Source organism: Cloeon dipterum, chromosome 2, assembly GCF_949628265.1.
Source record: "Cloeon dipterum chromosome 2, ieCloDipt1.1, whole genome shotgun sequence".
NCBI classification, from domain to species: Eukaryota; Metazoa; Arthropoda; class Insecta; order Ephemeroptera; family Baetidae; genus Cloeon; species Cloeon dipterum.
Window position 1 is genome coordinate 21,104,656 of NC_088787.1, and position 15,144 is coordinate 21,119,799.

The 15,144-nt window shown below is 41.1% G+C and overlaps 1 protein-coding gene across 1 annotated transcript in view; it reads left to right on the top strand.

Moving 5' to 3' along the window:
- Positions 1-1,319: 1,319 nt before the first annotated feature.
- LOC135936295 (protein amalgam-like) overlaps positions 1,320-15,144 on the top strand; it is a 208,767-nt gene continuing 194,942 nt past the window's right edge. The window contains exon 1 of the mRNA XM_065479056.1: positions 1,320-1,934. Within this exon, the coding sequence (XP_065335128.1) occupies positions 1,814-1,934 (121 nt within the window). The 5' untranslated portion in view covers positions 1,320-1,813. The remainder of the gene's footprint in view (positions 1,935-15,144) is intronic.

Consider the following 15,144-nt stretch of genomic DNA (forward strand, 5'->3'; position numbering starts at 1 on the left):
ATGCATGCTTGCATGGGAAAAATTAACAAAAATATAATCATATATATTGTTTGAGTCGCTCACATCATAAGTAGCTTAAAACCCTTTCTTTGCACTTGTAGCGTGCTACACTCCCTCTTTTATCCTTTGCTTCTCCCTAACTTCCCTACAGTATCCCTCAACCCCTAGAGAGGCTTACCTACGAAACCTTCAACGACCTGGATTGACCTGATGATAACATGAAGAGTATGAATAAATGGATGATTTATTTTAATAAAGGTTAAGTACAAAAATTGGGCAGTGCCTTTAGCGCACTGCCTTCAGCGCTGCCAAAAGGGCACAGACCGACATGACTCACAATCGGTCTTGGTCTGACCAACAAAAATAATAATAATAAATTTAAATCTTCACATCACCACCCTTGATTTTAGTTCCTAGTTTAATAAATTTTAACGGAAAATATATATAATAAATTAACTGAAAGACTTAAAGGAGATACTACTCCCGCCTTTTACTGTGGTTATGGAATATAGATGGGGGTTTCAACCTTTTTTTTAATAAAATATGACCATTTTTGGCCATTTTGAGCTTTTTGGGCCATTAATATTATAAAACGGAATAGATGTTAAGTGGTTGCGGAGCCGAGCACCCACTCCTTTTTCACTTTTGGTCTAGGGTATTGTTATTATGATTGTTAGGAGATATTTGTTAGAAATTCATGTAAGCAACAGAGAGAAATTCGAATTAAAATTAGTTTTCGCCAGAAACACGAGCAAACAAGTCGGCTCAATCGGGTAAATTCTTTTCTTATTTTAAATTGTTCTTCAGTCAATTCTCTTAAATTGTAATTCTAAAGTCAATTAATAATTCTGTTTAAAGGTCCTTGTATTCTGTTAGACATAGTCAACTAGTGACTGTCTTATTAAAGAGAAGAATTGTTCAAGATCCCGAGCGATTTATTTTTCACCTCCTAACCCCCAAAGATGCTTTAAATTTACGCTTTTCAGTCTCTGAATGGGACAGTTTCATATTTTAGCTCGAATTATTTCCATTTAAAGCATAATATGTATATGTATTTAGAAAAAATCAAAAGCTCTACTTGTCTTATTTTTATTTTTTTTAAATACCTTTGTACGACGTGCACAGCACTTTTTGATGTACGTAATTCGATCCTAACTCAAGCGTTTTTGCGACTTTCCTTTCAAACGAGGCAACGTTTGTGTTGCAACTTTTTTCTGTCAGACCCGTTAGGCACGTCGTGGTGCGTCGTGCGTGTCGGAGGGCCGGGCGGCGCACAGAGGTCGGGTCGGTCGCGAGCTGTGTGTTGCGGGTTGCGCGCAGCAGCCGCGCGGCATAGCATTCGCTCGTCCGCCGGCTGCGAGGCTGCCACCGCGTGCTGCGATCCGTCGTCTCTCGTCTCCAGCAACCGTTCTCTCTTCTCTTTCTCTCCGCATCACCCTTATTGCCACGAGTAACTTTGCGGCACGTACTGAGCAGCAGGATGGATCCGCCGCCGTAATTGGACTCGATTAATAAGTATCGGCCCGGCTGGCATGTGTTTTTTCCGCGGCAGTGCTCTCGAGATTCATCTACAGGGGTGGCGGGTGACCGGCCCGCCCCACGGTGCAAAAATACACGCAGCTCGTTGTTAGTAATTGTCTCTGCCCGCGAAGAGGACCATTAGTCGTTACATTTTTCGCTCTATCTTTATCCTAACTTGAGTGTTAACTGTTGTTGACGGAACAAATACGCTCTCGTCACGCTCAAAACTGAAATTATTCTCGTCATTAAGTGTATAATGGAAAAAGCTGTTAATTAAGCCTCCCATCGTTTGATGTCACCTCCACACTGCATAATTATGGATGTCACCCGCCCTCACTGCAGCCACAGAAGTAACATGTTCGTCGTAGCTGGACTTTTAGCACTTCTCTTTGTCTTGTGTCAACCCGTCAAAGGTGAGTCTTCTTTTCCTTCATCTCTTCGAAAGCCTGCGTTTTCGAGTCAAAACGCACAATTTCATTTGCGAGACGATCGTAGACGGTTGTGCCAAGACGCATATTTGTGCGGCAATTCCATTTCGTGCTTGCAGAAATCAAGCTTAATATTTCCCGAAAAGAGCCGAGCACCGAGCGAGACTGTAAACGCCGAGTTGAAAACGGAGAAGCGATGTATTTGATTGAGAAAGACGAACTTGTATATTATCATATTTATACGCCATATTTCAGCGAATACAAAAGCGATCAATTTAAGCCAGTCTACCAAGGGCTTAGTTTATTTTTCAATCATTACAAAATGGCTTTACCTTGTTTAATATTGTTTGTAAACTTTTCATCGATCCACACTTATTATAATTATAAAAACAGATCATTTAAAATTGGCATGACTCAAATTTAAAACGGGTATTTATTTTGGAAAATATCAATGGTTTAAATGTTTTAAGCCATCTTTTGGTCGTTTATTCTTTCAAGCCAAAATGAAATGCGCATATATTTCTAGCTTTTAATATAGTATTTCGTAGAACTGTTTTAGTGGTGTTTTTCTCGAAACATTTTGATAATTTTTGACACTAAATCTATTAAGACTATTGGGAGCTCCTTTTTGTACTTAATCCCAAACTCCTTTAAGCGACAGCTGACAGCACGGTAAAGCACAACGATATAATTAAAATCTGCCCCTAATATATTGGTTTCCTCTGTACTCTGTATGACAAAAATTGATTCAAGGTTGGATAGAAGCAATCAAAGATGAATTTGAGACCTCTTCCAAATGTTTTACATATTTTGAGGAGTATTTGACGTTTTCACTAATTTTCATTGAGATTTAAAATTCGCAATATCACGTCATTTGTGTATTGAACGCAGAGGAATGATTGTTGACTATCCTGAATCCCTAGAGAACCATAGTGACTCTGATAATGGAAAGATTGTGATTGGATAAGATCACAAAATATGAAAGATGTTAGAATCAAATCCGAATTTATTGCGGATTTTTAAATATTTCTGTTGTTATATTCACTAACGCAAAGAATTATTCTAGAAACAGAACAATTGGGTTTGGCTTTTACCGAAATACTTCTCTCTCGCATCAAGCAAAAACTATCTTTATCAATCGGCGAACGCACTCATCAGATAGGCTATAACTACCCACGCAGTGTTTTGACGCAGCCAGCTTTTTCCGTATAATCGGCTTTGAGCAGCTCATTTGCCATTTTGCGACGCTGCCCCTGCTCGAGTTGACACACACGACGCGGTAGCAGCTCAGACAAACAATCACGGCCCGGGCGGCTGAAAACTAACTTTGTAAGGCTGCTATTGACCAGAGGTGAAAGGTCATCCCACCGCCCATTAACGCGAAGCAGTGTTTTCTTTGGCCGCACGTAAAAAGTGCAGGTCGCGTGCCCTCGTAATTTAAGCATGCACACACACCCTCCTCGCTTTCTCGCTTCACCCCCCGGATAATTGGACGAGCATGCAACTTCGGAATCGGCCTAATCGGGCCCGTGCCGTGCGCGTCAATTTACGACCCTCTGCACCTGCAGGCGTCGCACGAAAGGCAGAAGAAGGAAAGTTTGCGCCAAACTTGGCAGTAACTGAATTAGGCGAACGATTGTGTGTGTGTTTTTGAACAAACGCCGCACCACTCTCTCACGCCGTTTAAAGCAGAGGAATTGCTGCAATTCATGCGAGGAAGTTGGAAGAAAGTTGTGGGTTTTGGAGCTAACAGTATTCAATTTTGCAAAAATGTTTGTAGATATTTTATTGAAAGCAATCAAGGTAAAACGAATCGTATTTTAACTTGGGAAAAGTTAGTGTTTCTTCATTGTCAAATTAAATTGACTAATTATAAAATTGAAAATTATTTGAATTATTAGCTTCAATAACCAGTTGATCTTATTGTGAGTTTTCAAATTTATTTTCTACAATTCCAGCCCGTTGGCTCGCATTGTTAAGGCACTCTCAGGAGTGTCAAAGCAAGGGGAGGTATTTGAGCAGTTCGGAGATCTAATACTGGCGACCCAATGTCAGAGATGGCAAAAAGTGGTTAGTTTAGTGACTCGAAATGCTCAAATTGCTCAACGGGCTGGGAGGCTCACTGGCGCCGACTCGCTACTTGCTGGTTTGCACCTTTCCAGCATGCGTTATTTGGCTTCACGGGACGAATGTCTAGCGTTTCAATGCAGTCCTCGGTGCGGAGGCAAGTGGCCCTTGAGTGGGCTGGGTCCCTGTGCGGCCTGGTGCGCCCATGTTATCCGTTCGCGGTGTTATTGAGACCCGGGTTCCAGCATTCGTGCTAGTGCAGAGCGCGCCCTTCCCGGTCCTCCGGTCCTCGGACAAGGATAAAAAGAGAAAAATTTTGCTATAGTCAAAAGAGGACCTTGCTTCAATTAAAATTCAAGTTGTGACAATTTTTCTCTGTAATTTACAGCGCTTGACCCTATTTTTTTTTAGAAGTTATCGATTCCTCTAGTCGAAATCTATCCAACGGTCTTTGACACTTTTTGTGGAATCTCTATAAGTTTTGAAATAAATAAATGAAAATAAGATCGGGTGAAGATCTCAAGGCAAGTTAGGAGACAGTACTCACCACTTGAAAGGCATGCTTAATTGGCATCAGTTTCTAAAAAAATGGGTCAAATTTGGCTGCAATTATAACTTTTGCTATTGGTTTATGTTTTGGCAACAAGGAATTTTTGGGGTTTAGCATAATCAATCCTCTTTAAGGAAATGAATAGCCATTCGTTTGTTTTTTGTGGTTCCCTTTTCGAAATTAAAGACAAATATAGAAGCAAAGAAAATGTTCTCTTCTGATTTATGTAGCTGAGGAAATTATTTTCTCTCAATTTTATAAATATTAAAGAGCTGCTTAGTAACGAATTTATCAAATGATTCAGTCTCCAAGGAGGGAAAATCTAGAGAGCAACTCACTTGCATTTAGCAAGGTTTTTTTAACCAATTTTAATGGAGGACGGATTTTAGGATGAAGGAAACACCAAACTGGTTTGTCGGGTATTAACTTTGTGTGTTGCGCAACACAAAAAGTCACAAAGGTAGCAAGCAAAAAGTTTGTTTACAATTTATTTGCAGCCCCGACAGTGCTGCGCGGCTCTTCTAGACCATAAAATTAATGATTTACCGAATGATAATTTACTCTCTTTACTCTGAATAGATTTGGTTATGTCGAGGTCTATCCTATTCTTGGAACCTTTCTCCCTTTAGAAAACGAGCAGCTTCGCAGTGCGCTCAAACCTATACACGAAAACCACCGCCATTAAATTTAACTTTAACATCAACCGCACCAGGTCAATTTGATATTATCAAGGGAGAATTCCGCTCAATCGCACAGCACAGCATATATCCTCTTTAAAGTTGAACGCAATTTCGTTGAGCATCTCACGCTCATTTGCTTTTAGTGCGCAAGTTGACGCGCGCGGCAAGCGAGCAAGCTAACACGCTATTTTTCCTACCCCAACTTTGCGAATGTATACTGCATGCTCAAGTTGGCCGCGCGTATCTTGCGTCGTCGTCGCCCGCGTCCTTAAATATGCACTTTTACGAGCGTGCTAACTGGAATCAATTTCACACGGCTCCGCGTCGCGAGATAAAAGGCGGCGCAAACAGCTCCTGCTCTCGAGATCGATCCGACGTGAGATAATCGAATTTAACGAGTCGCAGCTTGTTTGCCCCTGATCAATTATCACTCTATATGAAAGCTCATTTGTTTGATATGTCAATTTGCAAAATTATATTCGTTTGCTGTGGAATGAATTTTTTTAGAAGCTGGTACGTGCCTTTCGATTTGACTCTTCACCCCTATTAGGCATTAATTCACTTCATTTTGTTTTTTTGTCAAATCACTAACTGGGGAAGTCCTTCGTGTACAGATCCGTCAACAGATGGCGCAATGGGTCATTTACAATTTTGGGGTGCTGCGATTTCAGATTCAATCTCGCTGCTTTGAAAATTTCATTTGAAGCGCAGAAAACCATAATCTATTCTGCCAACAGCGACAAAAACGACAGGAAAGATTTTTTCTTTTGAAAAATTTCTTCTTGGATATCTACCGCACTTGGTAGTATCTACCGATTTAGGTTTTCAGCACGTCAAATGAAATACTTTTACTTCTAAAATTGAAAGCAGCACGAATCTGAAATCAAAATGCAAGTAGCCAAAATTGCAAATGAAAGCAAACTGATTGTTCAATAGAGGCGCCACTTTCGCAGACTGATCTTAACAACGACTGGATTTTTTGACACTCAGGCTCGGAAGTATAGGTTGCTGACAAATTCGGAAGAATTTGAACTAGAGATACACTTCTGACCAAAGAGAAAAACATTTTCACATATATTTCAAGCTTGCAGCCATTTCTGATGCCTGAGGCCTACCGCAACATGCCAAGTGTAGGTGGTTGGACAGCAGAGACCGCAAGTAGGTTGAAAAATGGCAGAGCAGGCCATTAGCATATACTCGCACGACGCGATAATTGAATAAAGCGGAGAGACGATGCGATTCGGACCGCGCGCGTGCAACTGTTAATTATCGTCAGGCGGGTCTGCATTGCATTGTGTGCAGATGCAGATTCCCGGCCAGACTTACACACACACATACTCACACAGATAGTGTTAGCCCGAATGCAGTCTGGTCGCGGCCAAAAGAGCCGCCCGCGCTGACCCAGCCTAGATATGCACCGCACACAAATATTGTTATTACGAGCGGGCGACGCCAGCCAGCCAGCCAGCCTGTGCAAAAGAACAATGGCCTCGGGTACTCGCCAGGCAGGTCGCGGCCGCCGCCACCGAGCTGGGTCACACGCCGCGCCGCTGCTGCAAACTGTCGCTCCGTCTTGTTGTCATCTCGCACCCAACAAGACTGCATCTATCATTTTTCTTCGCATTGCGTCTACAACGACTATACTCTTTTGAACAAATTTTGCTCTTTGAAATAAATTACGGATTCCTACGAACTGTTCTAACTCTGAGGCGTTTCTCTTGTCAAAGACTCCGAGAAGCTTTCAATTAACTTTAAGCCTCAGTTCTATACTGTACATATTAATGCCGTTTATCGTCGTTGCAATAAATCTACGATGCTTGAGTCAATTGTTTCTGGAAACTCACAATAGTTGTTGTTACAATTTACCGTAACATCCCTGAGCTGCGTACTGTTGCAATTATTCCAAAACGCTTAGCCGATCATTGCAGGACGCAAACACAAAAGGGATTGAAGTGCGAGTACCTATGCGGAAATAAAGTCGAGAGTGTAGTTTTCGAAAATGTGTGAACCGCTCCTGCTCTCATTGTAGTCAGAAATAGGAATGGTCGCGTTAGTGGAATTTGTCGAGGGCCAGATCAGAGGCTAGCGCGCAAAGACCGTGGCTTTGTCGGGTATCGCTCTTCTTGAAAACATCCCCAGCCACGCAAAAACTGGGAAAATAAGCCTCAGCGTTCCGAGACGCAATAAGACACTTCCATCATGACTTTGAATTCAACACCCACTCGACACTACAATACTTAATTTGATGTCCTGAATATCTGAAAAACAAAATCATAATCAGCAGACTTAATGGTGAAACCAAGACGATGTCTTGTCGGTATGTGACCAGTGCTCATTTTTTAACAACTAAAAACTTTTGAACTATTTCACACATCAGTTTGTCTCATCACGGTATAAATTAAAAACTAATTAACACGTAGAAATTAAAAGCAGTGAACTTCCATCCCTCAAAGTTTTCAAATGTCAAATCGCGATGAAGTCGTTGCTCTCAACTTATGTATATTTACAAACGACACAACAATTAAATTAAATGGGGCGAATCCACAGCTCTAATTTTAATTAGGTTTACAATGCAGAGCCTGCTTTTGTTCTTTTCATCTTAGTTAGTGGTTTAATTAACGGTTGTGAGCGAGGAGCACGGTCTAACACGGCCGCGTTTGCGTCCGCAGCAGCAGTTGTAGAGCCGGTGTTTGCCGCGGGTGGCAGCTCTCGAGGACCACCACGGCAAAACGATCTGTTTGCTTACCTTTAAAAAGAGAGCCGCATCGCTCGCAGCCAAGCAATTATTCTGTGTCGCGAGAGCGCTCTGCGTATTATTATTTCGCAAGCTGTGCTCTTTTCCGCCAGCGCGTGTAAGTACTATTTTTCGCGACCGCTTCCACATGACGAAACTTCCTTTGGGGCTCGTCGTTTGTTTTGATTGCGACGCGCAGTTTCACCAGTTTAATACTCTGCGGGGAATACTATTCGTGAAATTGAGACACATATTTATTTTCGTCCAATCGAAGCCAGAGGAAATATGGAAAGTTGCAAGATGAACATTAAAAACGGAACCTGTGTGAGACAGATTATTTTCTGCAGTTTTATTGGAGAGATATGTACGCAAAAGCGTTTGAAGGTCTTTTCATTTTTGAAGTCTCATTTCCTAGCCGCTGAAGCGCCACAATCGCCAATCAAACAAGCAGGAAATCAACGGCTTATATCGCCAAATTAAAATTTAGCAGCAACACGGGTATTGGAGATAAAATCTTAAAATCACCGTTCTTTCTTCAGATTCTAACTTTAAATGAGAAGATTATAAAATTGTAGAGTCAATTAATTAAAGTCTGGAATGAAACAAAATTAAAATTAGCTCGTTTGAACCTTAGGAACGCTTTGAAGGTCGTCGAGTTGCACCAGCTGTTGCGCAAACGGGAAGACGCGACTCTCTCGACACGGTCTGCGGGAGCTTGAAGTGCAAATTGAAATTAATTTCACCGCCGTCGCCTTTTTGCTTTGGAGAATTTACAATTGCGGTCTTGTGCTTGCTCGGCCAAGCTGTAAAAGTGCTGCTGCTTTTTGTCCCTCGTTTTGGTGTGCCATCTTTTATTACGTAAGTAGGAACAATTGAAATAAGAGCGCCGCCACCGCACACAGCAGACAAACAACATTTTATATCATTATGTGGACCCCGGCGAGTCGAGCGAAGCCGAGAGCGGGGTGTATTAAGTGAAAGCAGCGTTTGTTTATTTTCGCTCTTTCCGCTTTTCTTTTTAGCTTCTTTTTTTCTCTCCACTGCCCTAGCTGTCGCCCAACACACAGCGCGGTTATTTTCGCATGGGACCACATCCTTTTTGCAAAATGAGGGGAAGAAGCAGGCGTCTCGTCAACATATCGCTGTTTGCGTCTCGTCGTCAGTCAGCACTGGCCGACCGCCGGCTGGAAAGCAAACTTTGTGCTGCTTGTTTTTTCCTCTCTCCCTCCGAAACTTTTTGTCTGAGCCAGTGTGCCGGGATACACACACCCCTGCTGCAAGGTGTTTCAACCGTGAAAACGATGCTCGCTGGCTTCAAAGCGTTTCTCTCATACTCCAGTGATGGATGAAACGTTCCCAGTCACCTTTGCGAAATTTCAAAATTTTCGTGATGAAAATGTTGAATTTTTTTCTTGGAAAAATGGTGGCATATACAGGAGGCTGATCAATGTTTTAAAATTTGATTTAGTCACTCCAATTTCCCTGAAAAACAGTTTTGAAAATTGACTCGTATTTACCAGCGTGCTATGCAGCCTAACAATATTTGGGTATAGCTATTAAAAAAAGATAATTGAAAACTAGTTTAGGAAAAAATTAAAACTTCTACAAGCACGTGATTTTCAAAAATCGCTTTTCTGTTGGAAAATTTTGGAAAATCACTTACTTTTTTAATGTAAGGAAATTGCACAAAATTCGATTTGTCCTGTTGAGCAGATTCCGAAAATATTAAGTTCATTGAAAAGCGACCACTTTTAAAGAAATAATGGGAGTTAAAAAATTGTAAAGATTTTTGTAATTTAAAATAACGGAGAACCATAATAAACCGGAATCTTTAACAAATTATTTTCTTTTATCAAACATTAAGTAGGGAAAAAAACGCCATGTCGGTGCTCTCCCATTATCCAAGCTGTAGATAAAAAAATAATAAAAAAACGGAAAATTTATTGAAAGGCTGTAAAAAGACTCAGAGTCTGTTAGTTAATCTTAACTTGTAAATAAATACGTTTTTTTGCATGTTTTTAAAACATAAAAAAATTGAAAAAGAACCAAAGCTGCATATTTTTAAATTAAATTTCCAATTAGTCCCCTCTGAAAATATATCTCACTAACTTTTTTTACAGACACAAATGAATGAAATATTGTCATATCTCTACCCTGATTTCACGTCAGCTTTTCCTTTTTGCAAATGAATTCGACGCATCATAACGAGAGTCGTGCACGCTATCGCACTAAATAATCCGCTCTGCTCTCGGAGCAAAAATTTATGCCACTGCAGAGTCATTTCAATTAAGAGTCTGCGAAAATGAGCTACTTATGCTAAAAACTGACCGCAAATCCGCGCAGGCAAGCCTAGCCGGCTGGCTTTATGCGGCTGAAAAGCCGGCCGGCTGCTTGGGCTTTGTGCAAATGGACAGAGTGCGCGCGTGGCCATTAGCCAGGATTTGGGCATTAAGATGCAAATGGTGCCCCCCGCGCCGCCTACGATGTAATTACCAGTGCCACCAGCATAATCAGACACTCGACTGAGTGAGTGATCAATTCGCTATTACTGAAATTAGCTGCGAGCTGCTTTTTCTCCCCGTCTTTTAATGTCAGGCGAGTAACAAGAACGGAGGGTTTTTCCACGAGTTTATGACTTTTAATTTGTGAAATTTAATTTAAATTGAAAAAAGGGCGGGCGGCTTTAAGTGCAAAATTGAACAGAGCTAACAAAGGAGGCAAAGCAACCTCGAAAGGCTGTTAATTGTATGAAATTATTAGGGTTTGAAATTTTAGACGACTTTTTGACAAAAAGAGGGACTATTTTTAGATGGTTTTGGGCTGCATTTACACGGGTGTAGACTCTTTTGTTAATTTAATCTAGCAATTTCATGCCATCAATATCACATTTTTAGGAGTTGTATTTCTTTTTGCATGGCGTTTGCTTCTAAAATGAGTTTAAAAAGTCATACCTGAATGGCTTCACTGGTGAATTATTTTCGACAAAAGTTCATCACAATCAACATATTTTCTTGATTCAAAACTTTTTTGAAGTTCTTTCAAAGGTCAAAAGGTAAAAGCCTTTGTTTAGAAGTATAGGAAAAACTCTCAAAACTCGACTTTTATCCATCAATTACAAAATTGAAAATATAATGATTAAAGACGACGAAAAATTGTGTTGTTTGAAGCCTTTTATTTCCATGAATATTTCTGTTAAAACTTGAATGATAGAAAATGATTAAATCTTTTAGCAACCATTTTCGTTTTGTTTCTAAAACCGACAGTTTTCATAAAGGCCTTTTTTAGATAATTTGATAATTACAACAAAATTTTATTTATAATGCTGCTTGGGGCCGTTCGTGAGTTGAGGCGTGTGATCGAATCAATAAATTAATGAACAGCTCTTTGGCATCACGCGAGCCGCATAAATCTCTGATGGCGTCGTCGTAATTTCGGCCGCACACATCTCAATCACTGCCTGTGCTTTTTGCCGCACGACTCGATCGACCCAGGCGCGGATGACACACACAATTGGTAATCGGCGTCATCATCTTGAGTGCTCGCATCCAAAGTTGCTCCCTGGCGTGCGCGGGAGGCTGTGTTTGCGCATCCCGAAATCTCAAGAGAGGCAAACTGCGTGCGGGCTAATGTATAAATTGTGTGAAGTGGTCGCTTTCGGCGCGTGGAAAGAGAGCATACCGCATACTGCTCACTTCACACACACACACACACACACACACACACGGGTGAAACTGGCCGCCACTTTGCGCGTTGCCAACGGCCAAATAAAATTAATTCAGCGCAGATTTAATTACGCGCGCCTCTCCTTGCCCCATGCCGTGAATGAGCTGCAGATTTGAAAAGTTTTCCGCCTGCCTCTCTCTGGCTGTGTGTTTGTTGATGAGCACATTCGTGTGAATGAGTTTGTTTGCGAGCTGACGATGAATTCCAAGAGAGTTTTGCTCCGAATGTATATGCATGTGAAATGTTTTCATTCCCTGCCGCAGCTTTATGATAACACGAAAATTGAGCTCAGGCTTTTGGCCGCCCCGCACGCCTTTTCTGCGCTTGACACATTGCAATATTCTCTATGTGAGCAGGCCGTTTGCCGTTTTTTGCCGCTCAAGGGAAAACGCTATAAGATTTTTTGCCAGAAAAATTTAATTCAGTTAGCCGAGCTGCCATTGCAAGGAGACGACACATAATTAAAAATGCGTTTGAATGAGAAACATATATCAAAGCCATTCGTTCAGCTTGTTGAGTTTTCGTTTTCTCCCTCGCAAAATAAATTGAGGCTATGTTGGCTCGCAATGTTAAGGCATTCTCTGGAGTGTCAAAGCAGTGAGAGATATTTGATCTAATACTGGCTGCCCAATGTCAGAGAGGGCAAAAGGTGTTTAGTTTCGTGACTCGAAATGCTCTAATTGCTCAACGGGCTGGGAGGCGCACCAGCGTCGACTTGCCACTTGCTGATTTACGCACCTTTCCAGCGGCTTTCGGAACAAATGTCTGGCGTTTCAATAAAAGACCTCGGTGCAGGGATGCGAAAAGATGGCCACATTGGGCCCAAGCTCATCGGCGGCCTCCAGGGCCCAATGTTATCCACTCAGCGGTATTACTGGGACCCGGTGAGCTCATAGCCCACGGTATGTGCTGAGCAGAGTTTAAAAAAGTTAGCAATCATGGCTTCAATATATTCGTCTCAAAAATTCAATTTTTGTAATGTTAATTATTTGGAAATAAACTTATTCAGTCTACTAATTTTTAAGAAATGACTCCTGAGCTACTAAAACTACGTTAAAAACTTTATCTCGAACCCCGAAAGTAGAAGATAATGGAATTTCCTGATGATAAAATCCTCGAAATTTGAAATAAAATCCTATTCTCCATAAGGCTTAACTTTCGCATTCGATGAACCCATTAAAAATGGCAAAACATGGTATTTCTTGGACATAATTTTTAAAATAACAACTCAGCGGAACTAGTTACCATTTCCATAGCAAATACTAAATATGGTTTCAACCATATATTTTAACGGTGTGTTGTCTTTGGACGACTTAAAATGGGTTTCAAACATGAAAAATTACATGCCTTATTTGATAGTTTTAAAAAGTGAATCAGTTATTCATCCAGGTTTTGCATGCTCGACTGTCGCGAATGCGAGGGAAGCTTGTGAGAAGACCCTGACTCGTTGACACAAAAGCAATTACATTGCCAACCACGCGTTGTTAATGCGTGCGTTCACTCGACTCGCGCAGTCTTTGCGGGTGCCGCAGGAAAGAAGGATTTGCCGCATAGCTTGACGCGAGCGCGATATCCTGGCACACACACACACACGCAACAAGGAGAAATAACATCGAGTGTAAAGTAAACCGCACCTACTTGCGAACTAGGCCCTCTCGTGTGTGTCTGGATTCGTCCCCAGGCAATGCAAAGCAACCTCATTAGCAGTGAAAATTAACGCAACTAATTCTCTCGTCGTCGTGCTCGCTCGCGATTATTACACTACAAGTCCTGGCAATGTTTCGCCAGGCTTCAATCCGCTTTGAAGCGAGATTCTAGTGAACTGAACAAATTTGCGCAAACGCGTTTATTACATTAATTACCGTCCCCAGTTGACCTCAGAGCCAACAAATGCGGAAAGCAGTCCTAACGCCGGATTAACGCCTGTAATGAATCGTCGCTGAAGGAGTAACTTCTGAGTAAGCGATGACAAGCGTTTTCCGCTGACACCTCTCGCAGCCATGACCAATATTTATTATCTGGAATCAAAAAGTTATTTTTCGCGATAATAATAATAAATTACTTCAACCACGAGCTCGGCTTGATTGACAGCGGTGATTGATTGTACGATGGAAAATCCGCCTCTTTGTTATAAATACACAGAATCAGCTCGCGGGCGAAAGCAAGCAAAAGCATCTTCTCTTTTATGCGTTATCTTCCTTCCTACGTCAGTGTCGTCGAGGATATTATACATTCTCTGTCAATTATCGAAAGTCTCCTCTCTGTTTAAAGATTATTCCCTCCATGAAACGTAATTACCTGCAATTTATCAGCAAGCTCAGCTCGAGAAAAGTTTGTGTTTGTTTTAGCCAATTTTTTTATGGCAGCAAGTTTTCTAAAGCTTCTGTTTTCTGACTAACAATACAACGCAAAAAGCACCAGATATATAACATCATGCTAATTAATTTACTATGTCGACTTTGCAAAAACATCCGCTTTTTTGTTTTTTTATTTTCGCGCTACAAGCTTCGTCATAGTTTATTAAAGTGGGCAGATTTTCACTCTTTTGAAACAGCTTCAAAAAGGATGGCTTGTATATTTTCGAGTATAGTTTTCACAGGTTTCCTATTTGTATTGTGCTCATCAGCAATTATTTTCTACTTCTACGCTAAAAATAATTCTTATCATGAGATCAAAAAATTGGAGCTCATCTCGGACTGAAAAATTTCCTCTCATCTCAAGCATCTCCTGATAATTTTTGGTTAAAACCACAAATGCACTGTCACCCGAAAAATATCCAAATTTTTGGTAAGCCTCAAAGAAAATTTAGACGGTTGCAGGAGTATTTTGGCAGTTTCAGAATGTTTTGGGCCTCTAGCTCTAGATGACTTGATATGTGTCTCTAAAGACTCTAATCTGCGTTGACTTTTGCTCCATTTGTGTCAAAAAGGGAATAAGACGCACAGAACAAGAACAATATCGATAAAATACTTGTGATCTTTTTCTTACAAGCTTAAAAAAATTAATTTTTACACATTTGAGCTGATCAATTAAATTTTTTTAGATAAAGTAAACTCATAAACTATGTAGATTCACGCAGTGTCACGAAATTTTCCGTTTACTAGTGTCCTCCTCAAACGGCTCTTGCAGCTGTTAGAATATTTAGTCAAGAAAACAGTTTGCTTATCACGCAAACTCGACCCACAAGAGTCGTGATAAGAAACTTTGCGTCGGTCGGAGGGTGAAATTGGCGCGACGTGTCTCTTTTTCAGTCTTGGCCGGCACCAAATCGAAGCAAATCACACGCATGCATTAAATATGCGCGCGCGTAGCTCACTTTTTCTTCGGAATCGGCGTGGGCATTGAAACGCAGGCATTTATGCATAATATAATGTGCGCTAATTTAAATACTAACTACCCCCTCGGAGAGCAGTTCCACGCGCGTGCGGCGCCGAACAAATG